We start from the raw sequence: 22,187 nt of genomic DNA, 5'->3' as shown, positions 1-22,187 counted from the left end.
CTCCGGGTTCTCCGGTTTTCCTCCCTTCTCAAAAATCAACTTCATAATTCTAATTCGATCTCTGGGCTTTCACTTAGTTTGGAGCCTAGCTCTGTTGTGATTGTCCCACGCTGTGATACAACAGCGAAAAGCTTTGTAGATTTGTAGATTTTTTAGTAAGAAATAAGAAATAAGAAGAAGAGAAATAAGAAGTAAGAAATAAGAGCTCTGGGTACGAGATTAATAAAAAGTTCGAATGCGACGCAGGCTACAGATTTTGTGTTCAGTTGGAAAATGCTTTTTCGAGTAGGTATGAATTACAGTTTGGGTGATATTAATTTATAAATGAGGCTGATTTTTGATGCTTTTTGTTATATCAGTGTATTTTAACATCTTTTTTCTTTCTTAATTTGTTAGGTTTAAGCATGTCAACGACACCAGCTACCACCCTTACCACACCAACACTTTCTCCAAGCTCTCTTCCCATAATACAGAATGTAATAGGAGGTACGAGATGATTGATATCAATAACGTAGACTGGTAGTCACCTAACAAGCATTTGTAGGAGACGCGAGATACCGAGATATTATACCTTGGGTATAATATTTTCCCATTCCAGACCACGTGTCAATCTCTTTGAAAATAATATTATTTGTTTGAGTTGTATCTATATTTATGTGTCTTCCCATGTACAACCGTTAAACAAAGAAATGATACTCTAGGGAATGACACGTGGTCTGAAATGGGAAAACATTGCGCTGAAGATAAAGAGTTCTATTCTGTGTGGAATCATTTGTGCCTAGAATTCGTTACCAGTACTCCTTTGATCTTTAGCTGGAAAGAGAAATATAATGATGAAAACAGTGATAATTTCCCTGCTAGCAGAGTCTCTCCTCTTACTCTCTCTTAATTCAGGCGTGGAGGAGGGAGACTCTGTCAATGTAGAGCGTTTCCTTTGATACACCGCCGTCCACGATCGTGGACGAACAAACTGAACCGGGTACATGTAGTGCGCATGAGCAAATGTTACACACCGTGGCGCCAAACATTGTTTGACGATAGCGGCTGTCAAAATCATGACAGCGTTGCTAAGTTACGCCACGCAGGCGCGACAAGTATAACGTCCTACATCGGCAGAGTCTATTTTTCTCGCTCCACCAAAACAAAAGGAAAATAGGCTCTGCTAGCAGGGAAAATGATAATGATAGTATTGATGAATAATGATGGTGATGGTGATGATAATGATGGTCGTATTGAGATCGATTTACGGTCCCTGGCTGAATTATGTACTTATAACTATATAGAAAGTAAAGGTATATATTATAAATATAAATACCTTCTTGGCTTCACTAAAAAGATATCTTATTATATAATTACCAATGAAATATCTATTTTTCTCTATTTCAAAAAATTGATATTGTGTGAAAATAACACCATTGCGATGGCTATTCAAAAATATACGGGAAGAATTGCCTAAAAAAGCCAAAACATACTTCATTGATAATTATATAATAAACAGAATATTACATGGCCGCTTGGAGATAGGAATTTTATCTTCTCGTGTTGAAAATTTCTCACTCTTTCGCTGCGCTCACTCGTGAGAGATCTTTTCAACACTCGAGGATAAAATTCGTATCTCCGCGCGCCCATGTAATTTCCTCTATATATGTACTGTGACATGTTCATAGCAATAAGAAACACATGTTTATAGTTTTGTGTTTTCACTCTCTAGGTTGTAATGGTGTCCTGGACGCTGTCAATACAACATTTGGTTACTATGACTACTACCACGACACAGGCTTCATTCGCAGTCCCGGGTATCCCACACAGTTGTATGGTAATAACCTCCAGTGTCAGTGGTCAGTGTTTGTTCAGCAGGGCTACAAGATCATAATGAAGGTCACAGACATGGACTTACATGCCTCATCGAATGATAACTTAGTTATTGATGATGGGCATCATACAGAAAGATCCACTGGACGATCTCTGCCGTGGAGTTTTCAATCAACGGATCGCTTCCTTCGAGTCTACTTCTCTACTGATTCTTCTGGCCAAGCTAAAGGGTTCATGATGAAATACGAACGAGGTAAGACTTATAAATATATTATATATTAGAAAGGGCGTCATACAAATCATTATCATCATATCTGCACTTTTTTTATATTAGTTTGTTTAATAACATTAGGCGTCTAATGCACCCTTCTTAGAAATATCTGGAATGCGCGGCTTACATGGAAATACAAAAGAAATGCCTCTAATTTCGTCGAGAAAAAGCGTGATTTCTTTCTTCAAGAAATATCTTGAATGCGAGGCTAACATGGTAATACATGGGAATATGGGTAGCATGGGTGGCGTTCGTGGCTAACGCGTCGTCTTTCACCGCTGTTGAGTCCACCGGGTCGGGTCGCTGGTTCGAGCCCTGCGGTCGTCACATGTGAATTGAGTTTGTTTGATGTGTTGTTCTCTCCTATGCTACGAGGGTTTTCTCCGGGTTCTCCGGTTTCCTCCCTCCGTAAAAATCAACATGTGAGTTGAGCGTTGTGTGCATAGAATATTAAATGTAGTGGTAGTGCGTGTGAGCGAAAAGTGTCCCCAATTAGTGCGAAAAGCGCTAGAACGACTAGACACTTAAATAAAGTGATTTTTTAAATATTTATTTTCAATTGGTAACCTATTGTTATGTCCTGCAAATTAAGCCAAGGGGTCTATTGCCCGATCTCCATGTTGTGATTGTTGTCTCTATCAACGCGTAGCAATGAAAACAGTAGCCAATCGAAAAATCTACACGATAGTAATAGCGGCTACTCGCACATGCGCAGTAGCCTAAAAAACTCTAAATCCAACGCTTTAAAAACATTGAAATAATAATGTTTACTAACACTATAAAGTAGTACTGATGTTGGTCACGTATTCTAAAGGTCGTCTTATTGTAATATGCGTAACGGTAACAAAAAAATGCTTAAAATGTCCAATATACCATCGCATCACGAAGGGTGAAATCTTCTGAAATGAGACGGTCGTATTTTCATGTGTTTATTTTATACTTTTTATATTCTCCTCATTTTCAACTATAAACAACTGTATAAATAAGCAGCTGTTTTAGGGCAACGCCTGTCTTCTTTTTGCCTTTTTTTCATGTTGCTTTGTGCTCGTAAAAAATGTCTGAACATAATTATGAGCTCGTGGCGTACAGTGTACTTGCAACAAAGCTCCCACCAGAATTCTTGGGGTGCATGTAACGGCATAGCCGCCATGAGTTGGTTGACTATGCAAACATTCTTCATTAAAGTGTATATCGAGGAAACTTTTTATATTTTCAAAGTCACTTATATGTGAATAGTGTAGTAGTATGGTTGCAATATTTTTGTGCGTCAAATTTTCTTTTCGCAGATATAAACATTTGAAATATCAATATGTAAATGAGATGACGTAAATTCAAGACTAATTTATTATACAAAAATGCTTTTGTGGAAAGTACTGCTGTTTTTGGTATTTGCCAATCATCCTTATGACTGAAATATATGGCTTTGTACACTTTTAGGTTATTTCACTTCAGAACACTTGTCGTAAATCACACTTCAAAATGTAATCCATTCTTGAATTTACGTCATCTCATTTGCATATTGATATTTCAAATGTTTATATATCTGAAAAGAGAAGACCACATACAAAAATACTGCAACCATTGTACTACACTGTTCACATGTAAGCGATTTTGATAAAAACATTTCCTTGATATACACTTTAAGCTTCTCTTAGATCAACCAAGATAACGGCTGTTTCATTGTTATTTATATCTCAATGGATTTTTCGGTCACGTGGTTGCACTCTAAGAATTCCTTATTGCCTGATTTCTCAGCTATACGTCGTCTCTCCACCCCTACTTCGACGAATGCGGCTTAGCAGTACCCCATCCTCCCTCCATCGCAATTAGTCCATAGGGGCGACTAAAGCGGGACTGTCGGCCCGACACAATCGATAAGCAAATCGAGCGTGTAGTTTAGATCCCGATTCGACAAATGGATTCAACCCGATTCACAAAATGTGTCGCACTGTCACAGATTTCCATATTTCCATATATCGACCCGAATTTCACAAAATGAAGCATTTGAATCGGGCACTAAACTACACACTCAATTTGCTTCTTGATAGATTCTGGTGAAAAATCTAGCTGAAAATCGCACTGTGTGGACGAGCCTTTCAAAAAATGCAGTCAGAAATTGGTTACTATAGTGACTCGCATGCAAACACGATCGTCCTCATTCACCAAACCAATGCATTAACTTATCTAATTAAACTTACTAATCCTTAAAAAATGTCCGGTTCATGCTTTTTCTTTGAGCAGTGTTTTACAATGAAACAATAACGTCGAGTTCAGCTTTAACCTCCATCGTACCTACATCTTCCAACGTACTAAATATACAAACATCAATACCTAAAGTATTATCTACACCTGTGATCACTACATCCATATACTCGGCTACTATACTGTTATCTACAACAACACCGATATCTACCATCAAACTGATATCATCGTCAACAGGTGCTTAGGAAAATAAAACACACCTAAACATTTTGTTTATTGAATAAACTGCTTTATAAATCATCGAAGTGATGTAAAATTAAAATTTAAAACAAGTCGATATATGGATTCATGTTTCTAAAAGAAGTCAAAGACCATCTAAGTTTTTCGTTTATTTGTTTTTCGTTTATTTGTTTTTTGTTTTTTTGTTTTTTGTTTTTTTTGTTTTGTTTTGTTTTTTGTTGTTGTTGTTTTTTGTTGTTTGTTTTTTTGTTGTTGTTGTTGTTGTTGTTGTTTTTCGTTTATTTTTTGTTATTTTTGTGTTTTTTTAATATAATCTTATACTATGCATGTCATTTTAAAAAAATAAAAAAGGCCATTAAAATCGTTTTAAATTCAGCCGTAATAAGAAAATTCATATTTCGGTAAATGTTTTTCTTTTTAGATTTTTAAAATAAGAAAGAAATAGAAGAGTGACAAATTCTTGAATGCATCGAGATTTTTTATGTTTTGATTTTCGTTCTTTTCATTTACTATATCATCATTACTATTGATTTAGTTGTTCTTAATCACGTAATTTCGACATCACCACTTCCAACAACTACAACACTACCAACAACAACAACACCAGCAACAACAACACAGAGGATGAGTTCGTCAACAGATGACAAAAGTCAATCAACAGGTATTTCTACCTAGCACAAAAGCCGTCCGCACAGGCAGGCACTTTTAAAATCATACTAATACTTGATGTGCTGTCAGGTAGAAAGTTGACTATGAGACGTGAATATTTACGAGAATCATAGCGTATGACGTCATTAATCATTAACATTCTCAACATAACTTATGCTTTTGCATCATCACTGCAAAAAACGATTTTATTCTGACAAATTTAATACAGTCTTGATATTGAATTAATAATTAAGCACATTAATGCTGATATTTTTAATAAAGCTCCCTGCAGCTGTGAAGTCGTGACTAGCCGAATTCACTATGGGATACAGTTGAATATCCCAGCGTTCCGTGAGCACAAGCTGTCAAGGGCCTGGAATAGACCCCTTGCAGCACGTCGGAATACAGCTTAATTTGGTGGATAACAATAGGTTTCCAATTCTCAGGAGATTGGATTTCTTTTGTTTTGTCCTCCAAATTGAGCTGCTTTGACGTCACATGCAAGGGGTCTATATTCCACCTTCTAGCCAAGCTATAAGAGATAAATTAATCAAAATCTAACTATTTGATATTCATTTACCTGACCAGCATCTCAGTTCAACAAATTTGACTAATGAAGTAACCTCCAAAGTTTACTTTTTTATTAAATTAACACTTAAAAAGGAATGTTAAAAATTGCACGTAGTTTTTTTTTAAATAACTCTATAACATTTTTTTCTTATTTGGATATTTATATTCACTTACGTATTTATGTATTGGTAAGAGGGGATGGAGACTGGTTTTAGTAAGCTCTAAAACGAGGCCAGTTGTGCAAAAAATTCCATAGAAAAATTCGACTTACCACCTAGATTATCAGCCCTTGCCATTCGACTAATTAATTTTCTTCCTTAAAAAAACGACTTTTTCTCTCTCGTCAAATGGGAAACGATGCGATGAACCTGCAACATCACGTGATGGCAGCCATGACAGGAGGCAGGAACAATTGAATCTGATTTACACAAGAAATAATTCAGTTTCCCAGGGTAAAAAGACTCTATTGTTATGCCTCCTGTCAAGGCTGCCATCACATGATAGTGCAAAGCCTCTATACGTGCCGTATCACCGTGTCGTGCCGTAAAATAACGTACCGTAGAGTAATTATGTGTTAAGACGTGAATTACTGGAAGACATAAGCCCTGTTTACACTGGCGATTTTTGTGGCATTTTTCGGAAATATGAAACCTTTTGTCTTATCCTTCAAAAGTATCCTGAAAAGAACTTTACAAGTAAATTCTTCACCATTATATATTATGGACAAAATCGCAAAAAAATCGCAGCAAAAATCGCAGCAAAAATCGCTAGTGTAAACAGGTCTATAAGAAGGACATTTCGTTGTTATGGTATATCGTACTGTGTACATTCTGCAGGGTAGTAATACCTTCGATTTCCATGCAACACGGTTCTATTGACCCGATTTCCAACAAGCTGAATTCACAGTATTCCCCCGAAAGGCATTATGGGTCAATTATTTAGGTTAGCATTTCCTACCAAGGACTGAGTGCAATGTTGGTCTCTCTTGTCGATTGAAATGGGATTCAATCATGCATGAGCTCGACTAGTATTTGCGATGAATTCAAAGTATGAATGGCTGGCCTCGTCACCAGTCTTTTCTCATCTTCCAAGGATAGTCGTACGCAGCTTTCGTTGTTAGACTAGATGTAATTGTACCGTGATTTATAATCTTTGTGCCTCGGTTCTCTTTTCAAGAATATACAAGCACCATATTTATTTCTTGTAACGTTAATGAGGTTTTTAAGGCCAAATTATTTGTTTTATGCAGCGAGTTTTGTTCCAAGGACCACATCAGCTGTTACGTCATACGCTACGACTAAAGAACCACCGTCAGGTATTCGTGGATATCTTTATCTGTGTGTGACGTATCACGCTCACTTCAGCCAATCACAGGCAACCATTATTTCTAAGCAGAGCTGATGACGTCACTATAGGTTCTCTTTAAAGTGCACATGAGCCCTTCGACAATACTTTCAGTACTGATTCTACACGAAGTAAATAGTTGAATGGTAAACCTTCATAACTTAGAGACGCATCACTCAAATCAAGAAATATTTTACCAATCAACTATTTACTTTATGCAGAACCAGTACTGAATGTATTGTCAAAGGGTTCATTTGCACTTTAAGAATATACAAGCACCATATATATTTCTTGTAACGTTAATGAGGTTTTTAAGGCCAAATTATTTGTTTTATACAGCGAGTTTTGTTCCAAGGACCACATCAGCTGTTACGTCATACGCTACGACTAAAGAACCACCGTCAGGTATTCGTGGATATCTTTATCTGTGTGTGACGTATCACGCTCACTTCAGCCAATCACAGGCAACCATTTTTTCTAAGCAGAGCTGATGACGTCATTAATCGTAAACAGAGCAAATAAGTTCTTGTTGTCATCATGCACACTTTCAGCCAATCAGGCATAGCATAGCTTATGACGTCATTAATCATTAACGGACGAAACGAGTTGTTGTCATCATGCACACTTTCAGCCAATCACGATCACATATTCGCTAATCTCAAGACAGCAAGTAACGCTTGTCTCTTTTAACTGAAGTACCATTGCCACTAACGATTTCTGCCTTTCCGCATTCTTTTAAGCCAATCACAAGGCATCTGACGAAGATTATAATCAATTTGAAGAATGCGTTATCATTAATCATTAATGTAAAAATTCTCAACTCAATGTGTTATGTAGCACGCTCTCCGGCCAATCACAGAACCTTTTCTTTCATATTAACAATGCGTTGATTTAGTTATTAATAACAATAACAATAATCATGACAATGAATAATCAAGATTTTTCAAAAACATCAAAACTACTAATTCAATAAGCCTTTTCATAGTTTAAGAATCGATTCCACTGCGCATGCGATTTTATCCCGAATTTCTCACCTTCTTTTGTCTAAACCTTTTGTTCTTATTAAACAAAAGAAGGTGAGCAATTCGGGATAAAATCGCATGCGCAGTGGAATCGATTCTTAAACTATGAAAAAGCTTTTTCTAATGCAATTATGAATCAAAAGAAGTTCCAAACATTGAAGTAACTCCTTTTGAGGTACATGTGCTATTTGCTTTGACACTGTGGTGATCACATGCCTTAAGCCATTTATCTATAACATATACTCAGTCGCCCTGAAATAAAATTTGGGCTGATAAATGTCAGGGCACGGCTAATTTACAGATAGAAGCCTGAAACAACCCCTGGACTAAGCAAAGTCAGGGCACGGATAACTCGCTGATCGAATGGGAATTTTTAATGTCAGTCAGGGGGGGAAAACGAAGAGTCCTGAGACCAGGAATCAAACCTGAGACCCTCGAGGTGAGAGATGAGTGCGCTACTACTACACCACTCCTTTTCACTGATGCTTTATCGTTCTCTTCTTACAAAGCTGCTATTTCCATCATTTGCTGGGAAGAAATGATATCAAGGGGAACTGGCCTGACAAGGGGGCCCTAGATCCATATCTCTTTTAACTGTTGTTATTTATCAATGGAGACGGTTTTCTTTGTTATTCACGAGGCTTTTGTTATAACCCTTTCCGTAAACAATAGACAAACTTAAGGCCCCGTCCACACGTATCCGGAAATTTTTGTATCCGAAAATTTTTTTTGCGGATACGGGTTGCGTCCACACGTGTCCGGAGATTTTTGTATCCGTATCCGGAAATTTTCGAAAACGGTCTCCAGAGTGAAAATTTTCGAATACGCTCCGAATACGGATACGTGTGGACGGTCGTATCCACAAATTTTCGAATACGATGACGTAAACACGATTTTGAGCATGCTCAAGAAGAAAAACTATCCGTCAAATGGACTAGGCACTAGCGTGCATCAGGGCGGATCATGAAATTTCCGGATACGTGTGGACAGTGAAAACGATTCGAAAACGATTCGAATACGCTGCGTGTGGACGCGAACATTTTCGTATCCGCAAAAAAAATTCGCGGATACAAAAATTTGCGGATACGTGTGGACGGGGCCTAAAGCTCGGGGAGGGAATTGATATTCAGCAGGGAAGAGCGCCGGGGACTTATGAATTGCACTGAATTGATCATTATAAATGCGAGGTCAATATATAGTTTATAACCCGGTTAATAACCAAGTCAAATATATAATTATTTGATAGAAAACCTTCTCAATTGATAATTAAAATACTTAATTACCTCGAACGTCGGCAATAAGCCTATACATCCCTCAGGACTGCGGCCCTTGGGACGTATATGGCTTATTTCCTACGTTCTCGGTAATAACCTCTTACTTCTTTAATTTACCATTGTTTCTTTCTTGTTGTAGATGGTAACGGCTCTGGAGGAAATTGTGAGTATTGTTGATGTGATACTTCATTTTTTACTCTTAGACTATCAGTCCGTCCGTCTTTTTATCCAATCTTTCATTCATCCAATCATCCGTTCATCATTACATCCTCCAACCCTGCTGCCCAACTAACCAACCATCCATCCATCCATCCATCCATCCATCCATCCATCCATCCATCCATCCATCCATCCATCCATCCATCCATCCATCCATCCATCTCCTCCCTCCCCTCCCTCCCTCCCTCCCTCCCTCCCTCCCTCCATCCATCCATCCATCCATCCATCCATTCACTTATTCATTCACATTCCTCTACTTCAAAACATCGGTACTTATTTCATTGTTCTTCTCCCAGATGACAAGCGAAGTGCAAATGACAAAGGAATGAGTGGTGGCAGCATTGCAGGAATCGTTGTCGGATTTATCGTCTTGATTCTGATTATCATTATTCTTGTTCTTATTCTTCTGAAAAACAAAAAGAAGCGACGTAACCCACAAGGTAAACCACCCCACCACTCACATACACCTTCAACTATAATAGCTACATAATTTTCTCTCGAAAAAAATCAAAGATAAAATGCAAATTTTAAAAAAAATTCAGTAATCATTATTAAAAGTTATTCATAGTGAAATCATGACGACTTCGAAACGTCGTCAAAAATGAAAATTGTCATTTTTTATTTTGGATGAAAGAATAGAACAGATAGTGGCCACTGCTTCGACTAGAGTGTTAATATGTCCGTAAGTATTCTAATAGTCAGTTTCGGATTCTTGGATAATATTCGGATATTGAGTCTCGAATCCGTTTCGTATAAGCTGTCTGCAAGAAAGCATAGATATGAGAGGGAAACCAAGAGAAAATAAACTAGTTCATTTTCTTTTGGTAAAACTTGTTAATATAGCGCGCGTCATGTAAATTCACGTTTGGGGTATTTTTAGTAACCGGATGAAGTTTAAATTTCGCCTTACCCTACTCCAGTGTGTCATCAACTAGCGCATGCGCGCTTTTACCGTTTGTGGTTTTGAAGATCTTTTTTGTGATCAAAACTATAAACGGAAAAAGCGCGCATTCACTAGTTGATGATGCACGCGTACGGGAGTAGGGTTACTAAAAATACCCACAACCGGCGTACGCGATATAAACAAGTTTCCCTCTTATTTATGCTTTTTTGCGGTCTGATATTATACTCGTTGGAAATGCTTTAGAAGTGACGTTTTACAAACACGTATACAAATTTGGAAAGTATTTGGATAGTACCTTAAAGAGTCTAATTTATATTTGTTTGATTTAACAGCTCGCCATTGCTTCATTAACGAAGCCTATGATAATACAGATGGTATGGTTATGGCAAACGCCGGTGCAATGGCTCCTCATGGTCTACAAGACAACACTATTTTCTATGCATGTATGTACTGTATTAACTTTATCTTTTAAGTTGTGACGTATTTCCGGGTCCAGTCACACAAAAAATCTTGCCACAACTTATTCCCAGGATTTATTCTCTACCTTCAACGATTAAATACATGAACAGAAAATCCTTTTATGAAGAAAAGTAATTATAAATTGGACCCGGAAGTCGTCTCTCGTTCGAATTACGTCACACTTAAGATGTTTCGATACAGTTTCGTGATCACCAAACAGAACTTTTTCAATCGTCGCGTTGACAATGTTCTGTTTGCTGGATCATTTTAGAATTTGTACCAGTTGTTGCTCTTGGTTTGAAGTTTGTACTAATGTATGTTTTATTAAAATCAAAGTCTTCAACGCAAGAAAATCGAGAAAAATCGAAAATTGGAAAAAATAAAAGTGCGCGCGATTCAGATGTGCTGTAGAAAAACTGTTAACTCCTAAGAATCCCCAATTCATATGAAACGAAATATTAAGGATTTAAAGAAATTATATAAAAGAATTTTATATGGTGCAAACCCATTACTTATAAAAATCAAGTTACTCTTTTTTCTCTTGTCTGTCTGTCTGCTTGTCTTATTTATTCTTGTCTGTTTGTTTGTTTGTTTGTTTGTTTGTTTTTTTATGAGAGTAACTTGATTTTATATATAACTAATGGAATTTCACCATATAGAATACAAAAGGCATCAAGCGAGAGCAATCACGAAGGAATGCACTGATAGTTGTCAGGAATATATTAGCATAAACTTATGAACCGCGAAAAGAGACTGTAGAGTTCTTGCCTTGTGACTTCCCAGCTTCAAGGGCCATTTTAAAAATATTAGAATGAATCAACCGACATGAGCTTTTGCAGGTACAGATCATATATCCTTGAGAAGACGTAGCTAATTTTAAAAAACAATCGTTCGAGCCGTTTATGAGAAATCGTGGAAAACGCAAAACTTTGAAGATTTGCTAAATCTTTACTTAAAAACGCTCTTCGAAAACAAATTCGTTCTCAAGACCAGCAAGGAACTAGTTGACCAAACTTACACAGTTTAAAAACAAGAGCAACAGCAACATTTTAGGATATTTTTGAATAACTTTATTCAATAGTAATTTTTTAAACCGAGTGCGCAAAAGCGATAAACAAAACTGAGAGTATGAAATGTTCGTGCGATTTTTTCCAAATCTAACATAAGAATTTCTTTAAATCCTTGATATTTTGTTTGTCATGAATTGTACGAAACTGTATCGAAACACCTTGACAGCTCTATAGACCCTTGTCAAAAGTGTTGTGGATACAAGGCTAACATGGAAGCACTTTTCAAAAATCACACATTTTCTCGATGGAATTTGTGACATTTCTTTTGTATGTATTTCATGTGAGCCTCGCTTTCAAGACAATTTTTAGAAGAGTACATATCACTCCACTTGGTACGCAGCCGCTTATATAGGACCGTCACGCAACGCTCTCTTTCCAAACTAGTTAGAGTGTCCGGCTTGTCCGACGTCTTTTCCATACTAGTTAGGGCCAATCGTCACGCAGCTTTTTCTTCCCAATCTAGTTTGTGTCAAGAGAGCCCAGCGTCACGCAGCGCTTCCATCCCTAGGTGATTAGCCCTTGGCTTCACGCAACACTTTATTTCGTCCTGCGTTACGTAACGAAATCTATTCAAGAAAACATTTTTGATCGTAAAAGTTTTTGCTAAATATAATTATATTTTTTGATAAGCCCTCTGCGATTGCCATTGAATGCCTTGAATATCTGTAGTCATGAAATCAACAGATTAAAATTGTACACGTCGGATTAACACGGCGGAAAATAAACACCTGACCCACTAATTGGTGACGTGCACCCCTTTCCATGAGAATGAAAAGACGTGGCCACCATGTTGGTTGGCATGACAGAAGGCACCAAGACCAAATCTTTTGTCAAAGTCATCCAAAATGGGACGTCACGTGCTCCCCAAGAATAATAACACTGATGACCTATAGTGTAATATTTCTCACTAACGTAATAAAACATATTTTCTAGCGGCTGCTGTAGCTCCTCCTCCTTACACACCTGAGGCTGCAGCCAACGATCCCACGCCAGGTTACACGGTTCCAACACCCACAGCTCCTTCTGAACAGGTCTACAGTAATCTGTACTCTCGTCCTCCCCCGTATAACCAATACAATGATGCAGATTCTAATTCTACGACCACGGGGATAGGCTCTGTCACCAACCTCCGCGCGGCAGCCAATGACGGGTAAGGATCGCTTCATTTCACATAGTTTGATCCCGAGATGTGATGATCATGAAAAAGGTGTTTGTTGGCGGCATTTTTTGTACGCAACTGCCTCGCGCTCATGTATGCCCGACCGCGATATTTTTGATAGCGGAAATCACATGTGGAAATGCAACTACTGGATTAAGCAGTTGTGTACCTTACTAACTCACGACATCACACAAGTGAACCAACAAGCAACTTTAATCACATACGACAACTACTTCGGGGATAAACCCCGGGTAACAGAGGTGAGAGGCGAGCACTTTCACTGTTTTGCCACTGTTTTGTTTTTCTCAGATTAGCTAAGATTTGCTAAGATCACTCCTAAAGGAATAATCATAATTTTCATTTTTTCGAACCGTATTTTATTCCCAAGAATTAAAAGGACTTTTCTTGGTGTTTTGCAGGCAACAAGCTGTAGAAGCGACCGCATTTCCACCTCTCAGTGGTATGTATCAGATACTAATGTTATCATATACAAAGAAAGATTGCTATCAGGGGCTTGGGATTCTCGGTCGGATTTTGGGAGCGCAAAATGGCGGAGCATTTTGATCACGACCTATAATTCTTTCCCACAATCCTTTGCAGCAGTGATGAGGAATCTTGCTCCTCGGATTCTTAATTCACCTTAAAACACGTCTCAATGAAGACTGTTCCATGCTAGCAGAGTCTCTGACGTTGGCGATATCAACAAGGGGAGACTCTACTAGCAGGGAATATCAACTGCAGTTTATCCCTAGTTATCGACCTTTTTTATTACATGGCACAGGAGTATTGCCAGGGAATGGTCTCCCATCTGTTGATGGTGATACAGCATTTGTGAAAAGTGTTCTACCACCAATAGGCATTCCAGCTCAAGACACAAAAACACCTTTGCCCGACGATCAAGCCGGTCAGTTAGCCTTCTTATAAATACACTCTACAAAATTACTCGATTCTGATAGGACAAGAGGAGTACAATTAAATCCCAAATTGTACTCTGTAGAGTCCCAACTAACTTGCTCAATTTTGTTGAGTGTATTATAAACAAAAAACGCATAATCTTCTCGTACAATTCGGAATTTATAAATACTCGTGATGTTCTGAAAGTTCTCAAATTGAACTCGCATAAAGGCTCGTCCAATTTTGGAAACTTTCAGAACATCACTCGCACCTATAAATTCCGAATTGTACTCGTGCGATTTCCTATACTAATTGACTTTTGTTATTCAAACGATCGGTCGATCGGTCAATCGACAACCATTGCTTGCAAAACAATGTTCGAAACAAATGCTCATTGAACGAGACAAAAACAGGTAACAACTATACCTCATTATATTGTACACAGGTCCTTTACCGGAAAAACCTCCACTGACGGTTGTTCCTGTTACCAATAACAACCATCCACCTGCTCGGCCCAATGGCCTTGCGCCATTGGAAGGCATCAATCGGTGTCCGGCAAGTGTGGCATTTGGCGCGGAAGTTCCCTTTGAATTCATTTGTCCGATCTCCAACGAAATCATGAAACGTCCGGTATCTGCTTCCGATGGCTACACGTACGACCGCCGAGCCATAAAATCGTGGTTCCGACAAAATCGGACGAGCCCGATGACGAACGAACCGATTACGGACTTTACCTTACGAGCCAACGAGCATCTTGAAGCGAGAATCAAAGAATTTGTTCGGGCTCATTCAAGAGCGTAAATCACTCCAAATCACAAATTGTTAATTCGAACACATCAGTTTTTGTATCATAGAGTGTCCTGCAGTTTAACGTGATTTTTCCAACTGCTTTTGTACGTATCATCCAAATTATTATTATTAACCGTTAAAAAAGCTGGCGTCCTTTTTAAAGAAGTTTCTTTTTATTAAAGAAAAACGAATGCAATGACGCAAAGGATATGAAATGGGAAAAATGAAAATGAAAAGAAGACTAGAACACGAAAGAAAGTGAAGAAATGGGGGAAAAGAAAGGAAAGAGGAAAGAAACATACTTTATGCATACAAAATTAAATGATAACGGCTTTGCGACTATCTAGTACTTGATGCCCAAATGACCTCTCTAAAACAATGACAGTTTACATGTAAGTTAGCGTAATCTAGTCGTACGCAATATAGCCTCCTTTTCTACACCATGTATACCGCTGTTTTTGATGACCACAGGCTCAATCATACTGGTTAACGTCGTTTTACATATTGAATCAATGTACTACTTAGACGATATGGCGGCCATCTTGCCAGGGGGCAAAACAAACATGACGGACAATATATAGAGTTTCATGTGTTTGTCTTTCTTGTATGGGTAAAGGTGATCGATGTGTCGTCATAATCCATCTTTTTTTTAATCCTCTTGTGGTGACTGTTAATATCAATCAACGTCATCACTGTAACAGCTTTTGCCTCCCTGAACGCCCCATAATGCCTTGCGATCCAAGATGGCCGCTGCATCGTAGAAGTTAAGCGAGGCCAAACCTGTTCAAATTGGTCTGTAGTCAAGAAAACCAGCGGTACTTACTTGATAGCATAAAGGACCATTGGCAAGGATTTGGGCGTGCAGAATATTGTCGTTGTTATAACAGCGCCATCTTTTTCAAGCGATGCCCAAACCAATGCTGTGCAGCTGTTGTGCTAAATAGATATTATAGTCGCTTCGGCCATGTTTCAAGAGTGTGCATATATAGAGTTATAGGCCAGATACAAACCCGGCAGTTTCTACTAGAAGACAGATTTACTTACACCACAATATGTTTTTAAATGGAGGATCCAGGATTTAGGAAGGGAGGGGTGGCTGGTTGGCTGGCTGGCTGGCAACATTGTCCATATTTTGCATTTATTTTTTCTCTTGATGTTGATTTTGCTCTCTTAAAATAATACATAGATGAGGCAGGCAAGATTGTTTGGTATACTTGTCAAACATTGATAAACGTGTTGCGTTGTGGTCTAGCTTGGATACGAACATCTCGCTCATCATGTCTTATGTTCCATCTCGTACTCAGAGACTTTATTTCTTACTGCGCATGCACGACGAGCATGTGCAATATGAAATAAATGAAGAGCTCTTGGTTGTACAAGATTGGCCTTATATTGTGTTGTTTGTACCCAAGCTAGACCACAATGCATCAGATATTATCGAACTCAGAAAAGGCTGCAAATTCTGAATCTTTTTTATAGAAAAGTCCAATTTGAACGGACCATATCCCTGTATTTGAATCACTGGTTCTATACTTGCCAACAAACTGGAAGCGGCTTATCAGTAATGCGTAGAGCTGGTGATTTCACGTGCACTTACAATGAATAAATTGAAGTCTCACGAGGCATATGCAGTTTCTACGTACAGAGTTGTTCTCTTTCCAATTAAATTTAATTAAATATTAGAGGTTTTTGAGGAGTGAGGGAAACATGGCAATCTATGTGTTAAACAATTGATCTTTGTTCACGTGTGACAAAGAGCCCACAGATCTACTCCCGGACAGAAATCACTTACTGGACAACATAACTACATTCTCGTTAATATATCAATTTCAGAACAAATTTTTGGTACATATTTATTCAGAATTTGATATTTTTATCAGGTCGGGTCAGGGGGCAAACAACTGCAATTATTGTCGTGAAGTCGGGGAGACTATGGTTAGAGTTTCCACGGGATCTTTATTGACGCTCACAAGTACTAGTAGTGACAAGACTGTTTCACGACTAACAATCTATATATCTCTCTCTCTTTTTTTCTGACTAACTATCTGAAACTATAGAAGGAATTAGCATAATTGTAGAATTAATTATGAAAACTGGTTTGAGTCTGGTTTCCAGTGAAAGTACTGAGTTGCAGAAATAAATCAGAATATTGGCCTTATTGACCTAAGAACCTTAATCTTAAAAAGAGCCTTTAGAAAAGGATTAACTGAATAAAGCGTCGATGACGGTCGCTTGTGTTTCTAAGTCAAAACATACTATTCTAAGTAAACCAAAGTTTATACCAAAAATAAGGGAATAATTCTTAACTAAAAATTTATGAGTAAACAACTATAATGAAGGACGCCAAAAATATACGTGTCCTTAGGAAGTCTTTTCTGCGCAAGTCTTACTAAACTGGTTTTATGAACAGCTGAAAGTCAAAAGGTCCAAGTCCAGATTATTGAGTAAATAAGAAGAACCTTTCATTATCCGGTGAATAGAATTCAATTAGTGACCTTTGTTAGGAAGGTGTTTTACAAGGTCAACAAACCTAAATCTTTTGTTCCAATAGTTACTTCGTCCTTAAGGCTAAATTGTTACCATAGAAACCTAAGTGAGATCTTAGATTTCATGTACAGTACAAATCAGATGTTTTTCTGGCCTTCTTACATTATTGATATGATTTTCAAGTTTTCCAGTAATTCTGCGTGAACATTTTCCTGATAAATCAACTTTTTTTAAAGTGTGGTCTTATTAACGTTTTTTTTTTAAAGTGGTCTCTTAACTCTACCAAGTTTGCCCCGAAAGACCCCACATGGCTAATTTGCATTACAATATGAAAACCATCATGTGGCGTCTATAGTGAATAGCTTAGCTTGAATGAAATGTCTTCCATTTTAGTCCATGGGCCATTCTCTTTAAAATAGAATCGTTTAAGTAGTGCCCATATTCAAGTGTAAAGGGAATGACACGCGGTCTGAAATATTAAAACATTACAGCCAAGCTAAAAAGGTCTGTTATTCGATCTAACAAGCATATCAAGCAACAGAAACAGTAATGACATTTTCTTTATCTGATATTAACAGTATTTTTGTTAGTCTTCATGAAACAAACAAAGGCATAGTTAGGGCCACCGAGTGCATTAGCGGCTAAACGTGGGTCGTTGATCAGATTCCCAGCACCATCCGTGTTAGTGATACGAGTTTGTCCAGGTTTATGAGACCAGTTGCCATTACTGTCCAGGCGATACCAATGAAAATCCACGCCTGCAAGGACAAGAAAAAAAATGTTCAGTACCTTATTCAGTTGTTGTAACTCGTTTTGATCGGAAAGCGCGCGAAAATGTTGGAAAGCCATTTTGGTGTTAAGCGTTCTGTAAGTCGTAGGTTTCCTACATATCGTATACTACCACGCTAGTTTTTATATAGCTCTGATAAAGTCTGCACTAGGTAACTTGTGACTTGCCTGGATCAACGACAAGTGCTACAAGATGCCAAGGACCAGTAGGTGATATATTCGGGATATCAGCACCTGCATCGACCTTCACCAGACCATCTCGTCTGGACGCTTCTTTTATCTCATCATTAGTTATTCCACCGTACACCAGCCCACTTCCTCTTCCTGGCTGTGCGAAGGTGTTTGTAGCTTTGTCGTTACCGTAATTGTAGCAGTTGTTTCTGGGTCTTGCATAATTAGTATTCCAGATGACGCTCGCTCCTTCGTAGTTAGGAGCAGCGCGTTTCACCACACGTTCCTTCAAATCTTTCGGATCAACAGGCAAGACTTTCCCACTTTTGATAACCACTGCCACTTGATTTTGTAGTGATTCAGGCAATCCTTTTCCCACAGGAATTGACTTTAAGAGCTGTTCCTGCAGTTCTTTTGTCGCTGGGCCCAGAATCAAAGTGGCTTGATCTTGGCCGTTTTCTCGTATAAGAAATCCCTTGTAGCCAAGCTTGGCTGGCATTTGCTCGAGTAGATACGTAGCTCGCGAAGTCTTGGCGGTCCCGTACAACTGTTTGATCTTTTGGTAGTTAAAGGCGTTTGGGGTGACCAGCCATTGAGGATCAGGAACACCAGAAAATACTGCCAACGTAACATTCAAAGCTTCGGGAGAAACTATAGGGAAAAGATTAGTGTCAAAAAAACTTGGTCCCTAAGTCTTAAATATCAGTCGAACTTTTGCTTGAGTAAAATCGATGCTTCGTAACAAGGGTTTCCTGGTTGTACTATAGAAGGGCGGCCACGCAAAGATTTTTTTTTTAAAGTCAAATTTCACAACTTTTCAAACTTATTTCTATGAGAAAGTTTTGGATAGCCTGCAGAGCAGGAGTTTTCGTGATGGGTTTGAGGAAGAATCGGGGTTTTGGGGTTCCTGTTTCAACTACGTGCCCGCGAGAAAAATGGGACCTAGCAAAAAAATTCGCTCGTTCCAAAGTTCCAAAGTTCCCCCAAAACTCCGGTTTCTCACGCTAAGTTTTGGACGATAATAGTTTCAATAGGGTCTTTTTCTATTGGATGATATTTATATTTTGCATTTTGGGTTGTCTTATGGAAGAGGAACGCCTGATTGGTATCATGGATTTCAAAAGAGGAAGATAATCTATAAGAGGAGGATAATCTATTAGAGGAGGATAATCTATTAGAGGAGGATAATCTATTAGAGGAGGATAATCTATTAGAGGAGGATAATCTATTAGAGGAGGATAATCTATTAGAGGAGGATAATCTATTGGAGGAGTATAATCTATTGGAGGAGGATAATCTATTAGAGGAGGATAATCTATTAGCGGAGGATAATCTATTAGAGGAGGATAATCTATTAGATGAGGATAATCTATTAGAGGATAATAATCTATTAATTTTTCTTACCCATAGCACTTCCTTGGCATTTACCAAGGTAGCCAATGATGGCCAGAGCAACAACGAACAACTTCATTTTACGGGTTCCTTAAGAAAAATGTGAAGCAATTATTAATAATAATTGCAGAGTTTAATCCATTTAAGAGGATTGTTTAAAGTTGTTTTGATAAGCGGTATTTCAACACTGATATAAGAAAATGTTTTACCGAGTTACAAATCATCATTTTCGAAACTCTAACTCACTTGAAATTTATTTCTTTTTTTAAACCTTATCCAGATTTTTAGTGTCAAGTCACTACTAACTGCAGACACATCTTTGAGTTTATGTTGACAGTTTAACTAACTTAAGAGATTTGCATTAAAGTGATCTGATCTTGCCTGCATTGACAACTATAACTGTAAGAAAGTTTCTTTTCCAGTAGTTCTGGCCAGAGCGCCTTAGATCAGCTCAAATATTTTACTAGACCCGCTCCATGCAATATTGACTTACCAAGTGGTTTTCAATACATGCGATGCCACCGTCAATGTGTCACCGTCAAAGCAGATCCACTTCTCATAAGCGATTAAGCGTTTAGTCATAACAATGGGATAGATGAGAACCTTATGACATAACGATGCAAGAAGCTCAGAGATTCAATCGTTAATGATCGTTACCGTCTGTTGCATGAATTGTCGACCAAAGCTAAACAATGAAGCACTAGGAAGAATTCAACTGTAAAGCAAGTGGTCGATTGAAGCCTTGATTAATGAAAGGACTCACAGCTTGCTAAACTGGTTCCTTTCAAATTTGACAGCTTTAAAAGAATAACGATATCACTTTTTAAACTGAAAAAAAAAGTTTACTATGTCTATATTTATTGAAGAGGAGTAAGTATTCATTAGCTAAAGAAATATCCAACAATCAATTTCTATAATTCTATAAGTAACAAACACTAAAAAAGCCCTAAAAGTATATTCTCATAATTAGATTTAGTGAAGTATCTTTTCATTTGAGGTTGCTTTTGCTTCCATTGGCTATAATCCCATTACATTTCTCCTTTGTCGATAGATTCTATAATTTCGTCAACCAGGCTTTTAGAGACGCTACTTGGAGCTGTTTGAAGTAACAGCTTCTGTAGTTCCTTTGTCTTTGGGCCAAGAATTAAACTAGTTGGGCCTTGACGGTCCACTCGGATAAGTAAACCCTTGTAGCCAAGTCGAGATGGCATTTTGCTAGATGGTAGCGTGAACTTGTTTTTCTTGGCATCTTGGAAAGCATCGTAGATTTGTTGGTAGTTTGGGTCACCCTGTTTGATTTGCCATTCTGGATCAGGAAGACCAGAAAAGACAGCTAAAGTTATGTGCAAAGCTGAAAAAGAGAAAAATATCCAAATAAAAAATAAAAAAGAAGAAAAAGAAAAGAAAGAGAAAAAAAACGTAGTGGTTGTAGTGGCGGTAGTGATGGTAGTAATGGTTGTGGTCACTAGTAGTGGTAGTGATGGTGCACATGATAGTAGTAGTAGTATTCTCGGTAGCGGTAGTGATGTGATATTCATTAAAAATACATTACTCACCCATTGGTTTCTTGTTTATATATATCTTTTAGATCTAAAAAAGTGCAAATGTAATAAGATAAAAGTCATTTTAGCAAACAAATTAACGCCTTGGTGTCGAGAAAGAGTGCAGCTAGGTTTAGTCACGCAACTCGAGTGATTCAATGTCACGCAAACATTCTAGAAAATACTAAGGCATTGGAGCCCAGTTATTTGGTTCGCCAGTGGATGGCATCAATCCACAAATGATGAATGATTCGGGAAGACAGATTTTTTGGCCCGATACAAACTCCCTTGCAAATAAATCATCATAATAATACCAATAAATGAAAGGAGAATATCTACAAACCCTTTGAACCGTGAAGTGTCTGATAAATATAAGACTTTATAAGCAATAATGTTATCGAAGTACTACAAATATTCTTCTCTTAATCTTCTTACATGTACAGACGACTTCCAGAAGGTAAACAAAAGAGTCGAAGCAAGCTGCAAGATTCGTTAATCATTGAATATTATGAAAATACAATATAAATTTCCTACAAAATAGTCGAGTAGTTTTCAATCTTTAAAGTTATAATTGCGATGATACGATTGAATGAGTAGCTAAATATGCATCTAAACTAGAATTTTCGTTATAATGATACTTACAACTGGTACTTTTGAATTACTTTCCCTTCAAATAGCTTTCGCTTGTTTGTGTCGATTCAAAGAAGGACACAGATCGAATTATAATTTACAAGTCAAATATATGAAGTCACGCTCTACTGTCGGCACAGGAAGCCCAGTACGTACGTTTTGCCATTTATATTTTAAAAAATTCCCACTTTTATGATATGGGACTTTTGCAAGGTCAAAAAAACATTTTTAATATCTATTTTCCCTTTTTCTCTATGACTTATAATAAAACCTTGGTGGTAACATTTGTACTCTAAAATG

General features: G+C 37.8%; 3 protein-coding genes across 7 annotated transcripts in view; 1 reads left to right on the top strand and 2 right to left on the bottom strand.

The window, feature by feature from the left end:
• The window catches only part of LOC116303758 (uncharacterized), a 47,731-nt gene extending 31,212 nt beyond the window's left edge, over nucleotides 1-16,519 (top strand). Inside the window, exons 30-41 of one of the 5 annotated variants that reach the window (XM_089040480.1) lie at nucleotides 397-486; nucleotides 1,712-2,065; nucleotides 5,061-5,186; nucleotides 6,993-7,058; nucleotides 7,427-7,492; nucleotides 9,523-9,546; nucleotides 9,899-10,042; nucleotides 10,839-10,949; nucleotides 12,969-13,185; nucleotides 13,614-13,654; nucleotides 13,976-14,098; nucleotides 14,534-16,519. In XM_089040480.1, the coding sequence (XP_088896606.1) occupies nucleotides 397-486; nucleotides 1,712-2,065; nucleotides 5,061-5,186; nucleotides 6,993-7,058; nucleotides 7,427-7,492; nucleotides 9,523-9,546; nucleotides 9,899-10,042; nucleotides 10,839-10,949; nucleotides 12,969-13,185; nucleotides 13,614-13,654; nucleotides 13,976-14,098; nucleotides 14,534-14,889 (1,718 nt within the window). In that variant the 3' untranslated portion in view covers nucleotides 14,890-16,519. The remainder of the gene's footprint in view (nucleotides 1-396; nucleotides 487-1,711; nucleotides 2,066-5,060; nucleotides 5,187-6,992; nucleotides 7,059-7,426; nucleotides 7,493-9,522; nucleotides 9,547-9,898; nucleotides 10,043-10,838; nucleotides 10,950-12,968; nucleotides 13,186-13,613; nucleotides 13,655-13,975; nucleotides 14,099-14,533) is intronic. The other 4 variants (XM_089040481.1, XM_031713355.2, XM_031713356.2 and 1 more) reach the window with 4 other exon arrangements.
• Nucleotides 16,520-16,813: 294 nt separating this feature from the next.
• On the bottom strand, nucleotides 16,814-20,410 carry LOC116303760 (uncharacterized). Its single transcript, XM_031713361.2, has 4 exons — nucleotides 20,210-20,410; nucleotides 19,729-19,806; nucleotides 18,322-18,975; nucleotides 16,814-18,122 (listed from the first exon to the last, which is right to left on the bottom strand). Exons 2-4 carry the CDS (start codon nucleotides 19,793-19,795, stop codon nucleotides 17,926-17,928), a joined length of 918 nt encoding a protein of 305 aa, XP_031569221.1. The 5' UTR covers nucleotides 19,796-19,806; nucleotides 20,210-20,410; the 3' UTR covers nucleotides 16,814-17,925.
• A 126-nt stretch (nucleotides 20,411-20,536) lies between these two features.
• On the bottom strand, nucleotides 20,537-21,991 carry LOC116303761 (uncharacterized). Its single transcript, XM_031713362.2, has 3 exons — nucleotides 21,900-21,991; nucleotides 21,273-21,306; nucleotides 20,537-21,067 (listed from the first exon to the last, which is right to left on the bottom strand). The coding sequence occupies exons 2-3, from the start codon at nucleotides 21,274-21,276 to the stop codon at nucleotides 20,745-20,747; spliced, it is 327 nt and encodes a 108-aa protein (XP_031569222.1). The 5' UTR covers nucleotides 21,277-21,306; nucleotides 21,900-21,991; the 3' UTR covers nucleotides 20,537-20,744.
• Nucleotides 21,992-22,187: the final 196 nt, after the last annotated feature.

The sequence above is a fragment of the Actinia tenebrosa genome, unplaced genomic scaffold (genome assembly GCF_029948245.1).
Source record: "Actinia tenebrosa isolate PJP-AT-01 unplaced genomic scaffold, QUT_ActTen_1.0 PGA_scaffold7__59_contigs__length_16204524, whole genome shotgun sequence".
NCBI lineage: Eukaryota > Metazoa > Cnidaria > Anthozoa > Actiniaria > Actiniidae > Actinia > Actinia tenebrosa.
Note: the sequence above shows the minus strand (reverse complement) of the source record. Positions and strands in the feature narration are given on the sequence as shown.

Coding starts and splice junctions, on each gene's coding strand:
- LOC116303760 (XM_031713361.2), bottom strand. CDS start 19,795: ATGAAGTTGTTCGTTGTTGCTCTGGCCATCATTGGCTACCTTGGTAAA. Junction 18,976..19,728: donor ATGCCAAGGAAGTGCTATGG/GTAAGAAAAATT, acceptor TTTTCCCTATAG/TTTCTCCCGAAGCTTTGAAT. Junction 18,123..18,321: donor AGCACTTGTCGTTGATCCAG/GCAAGTCACAAG, acceptor TTGTCCTTGCAG/GCGTGGATTTTCATTGGTAT.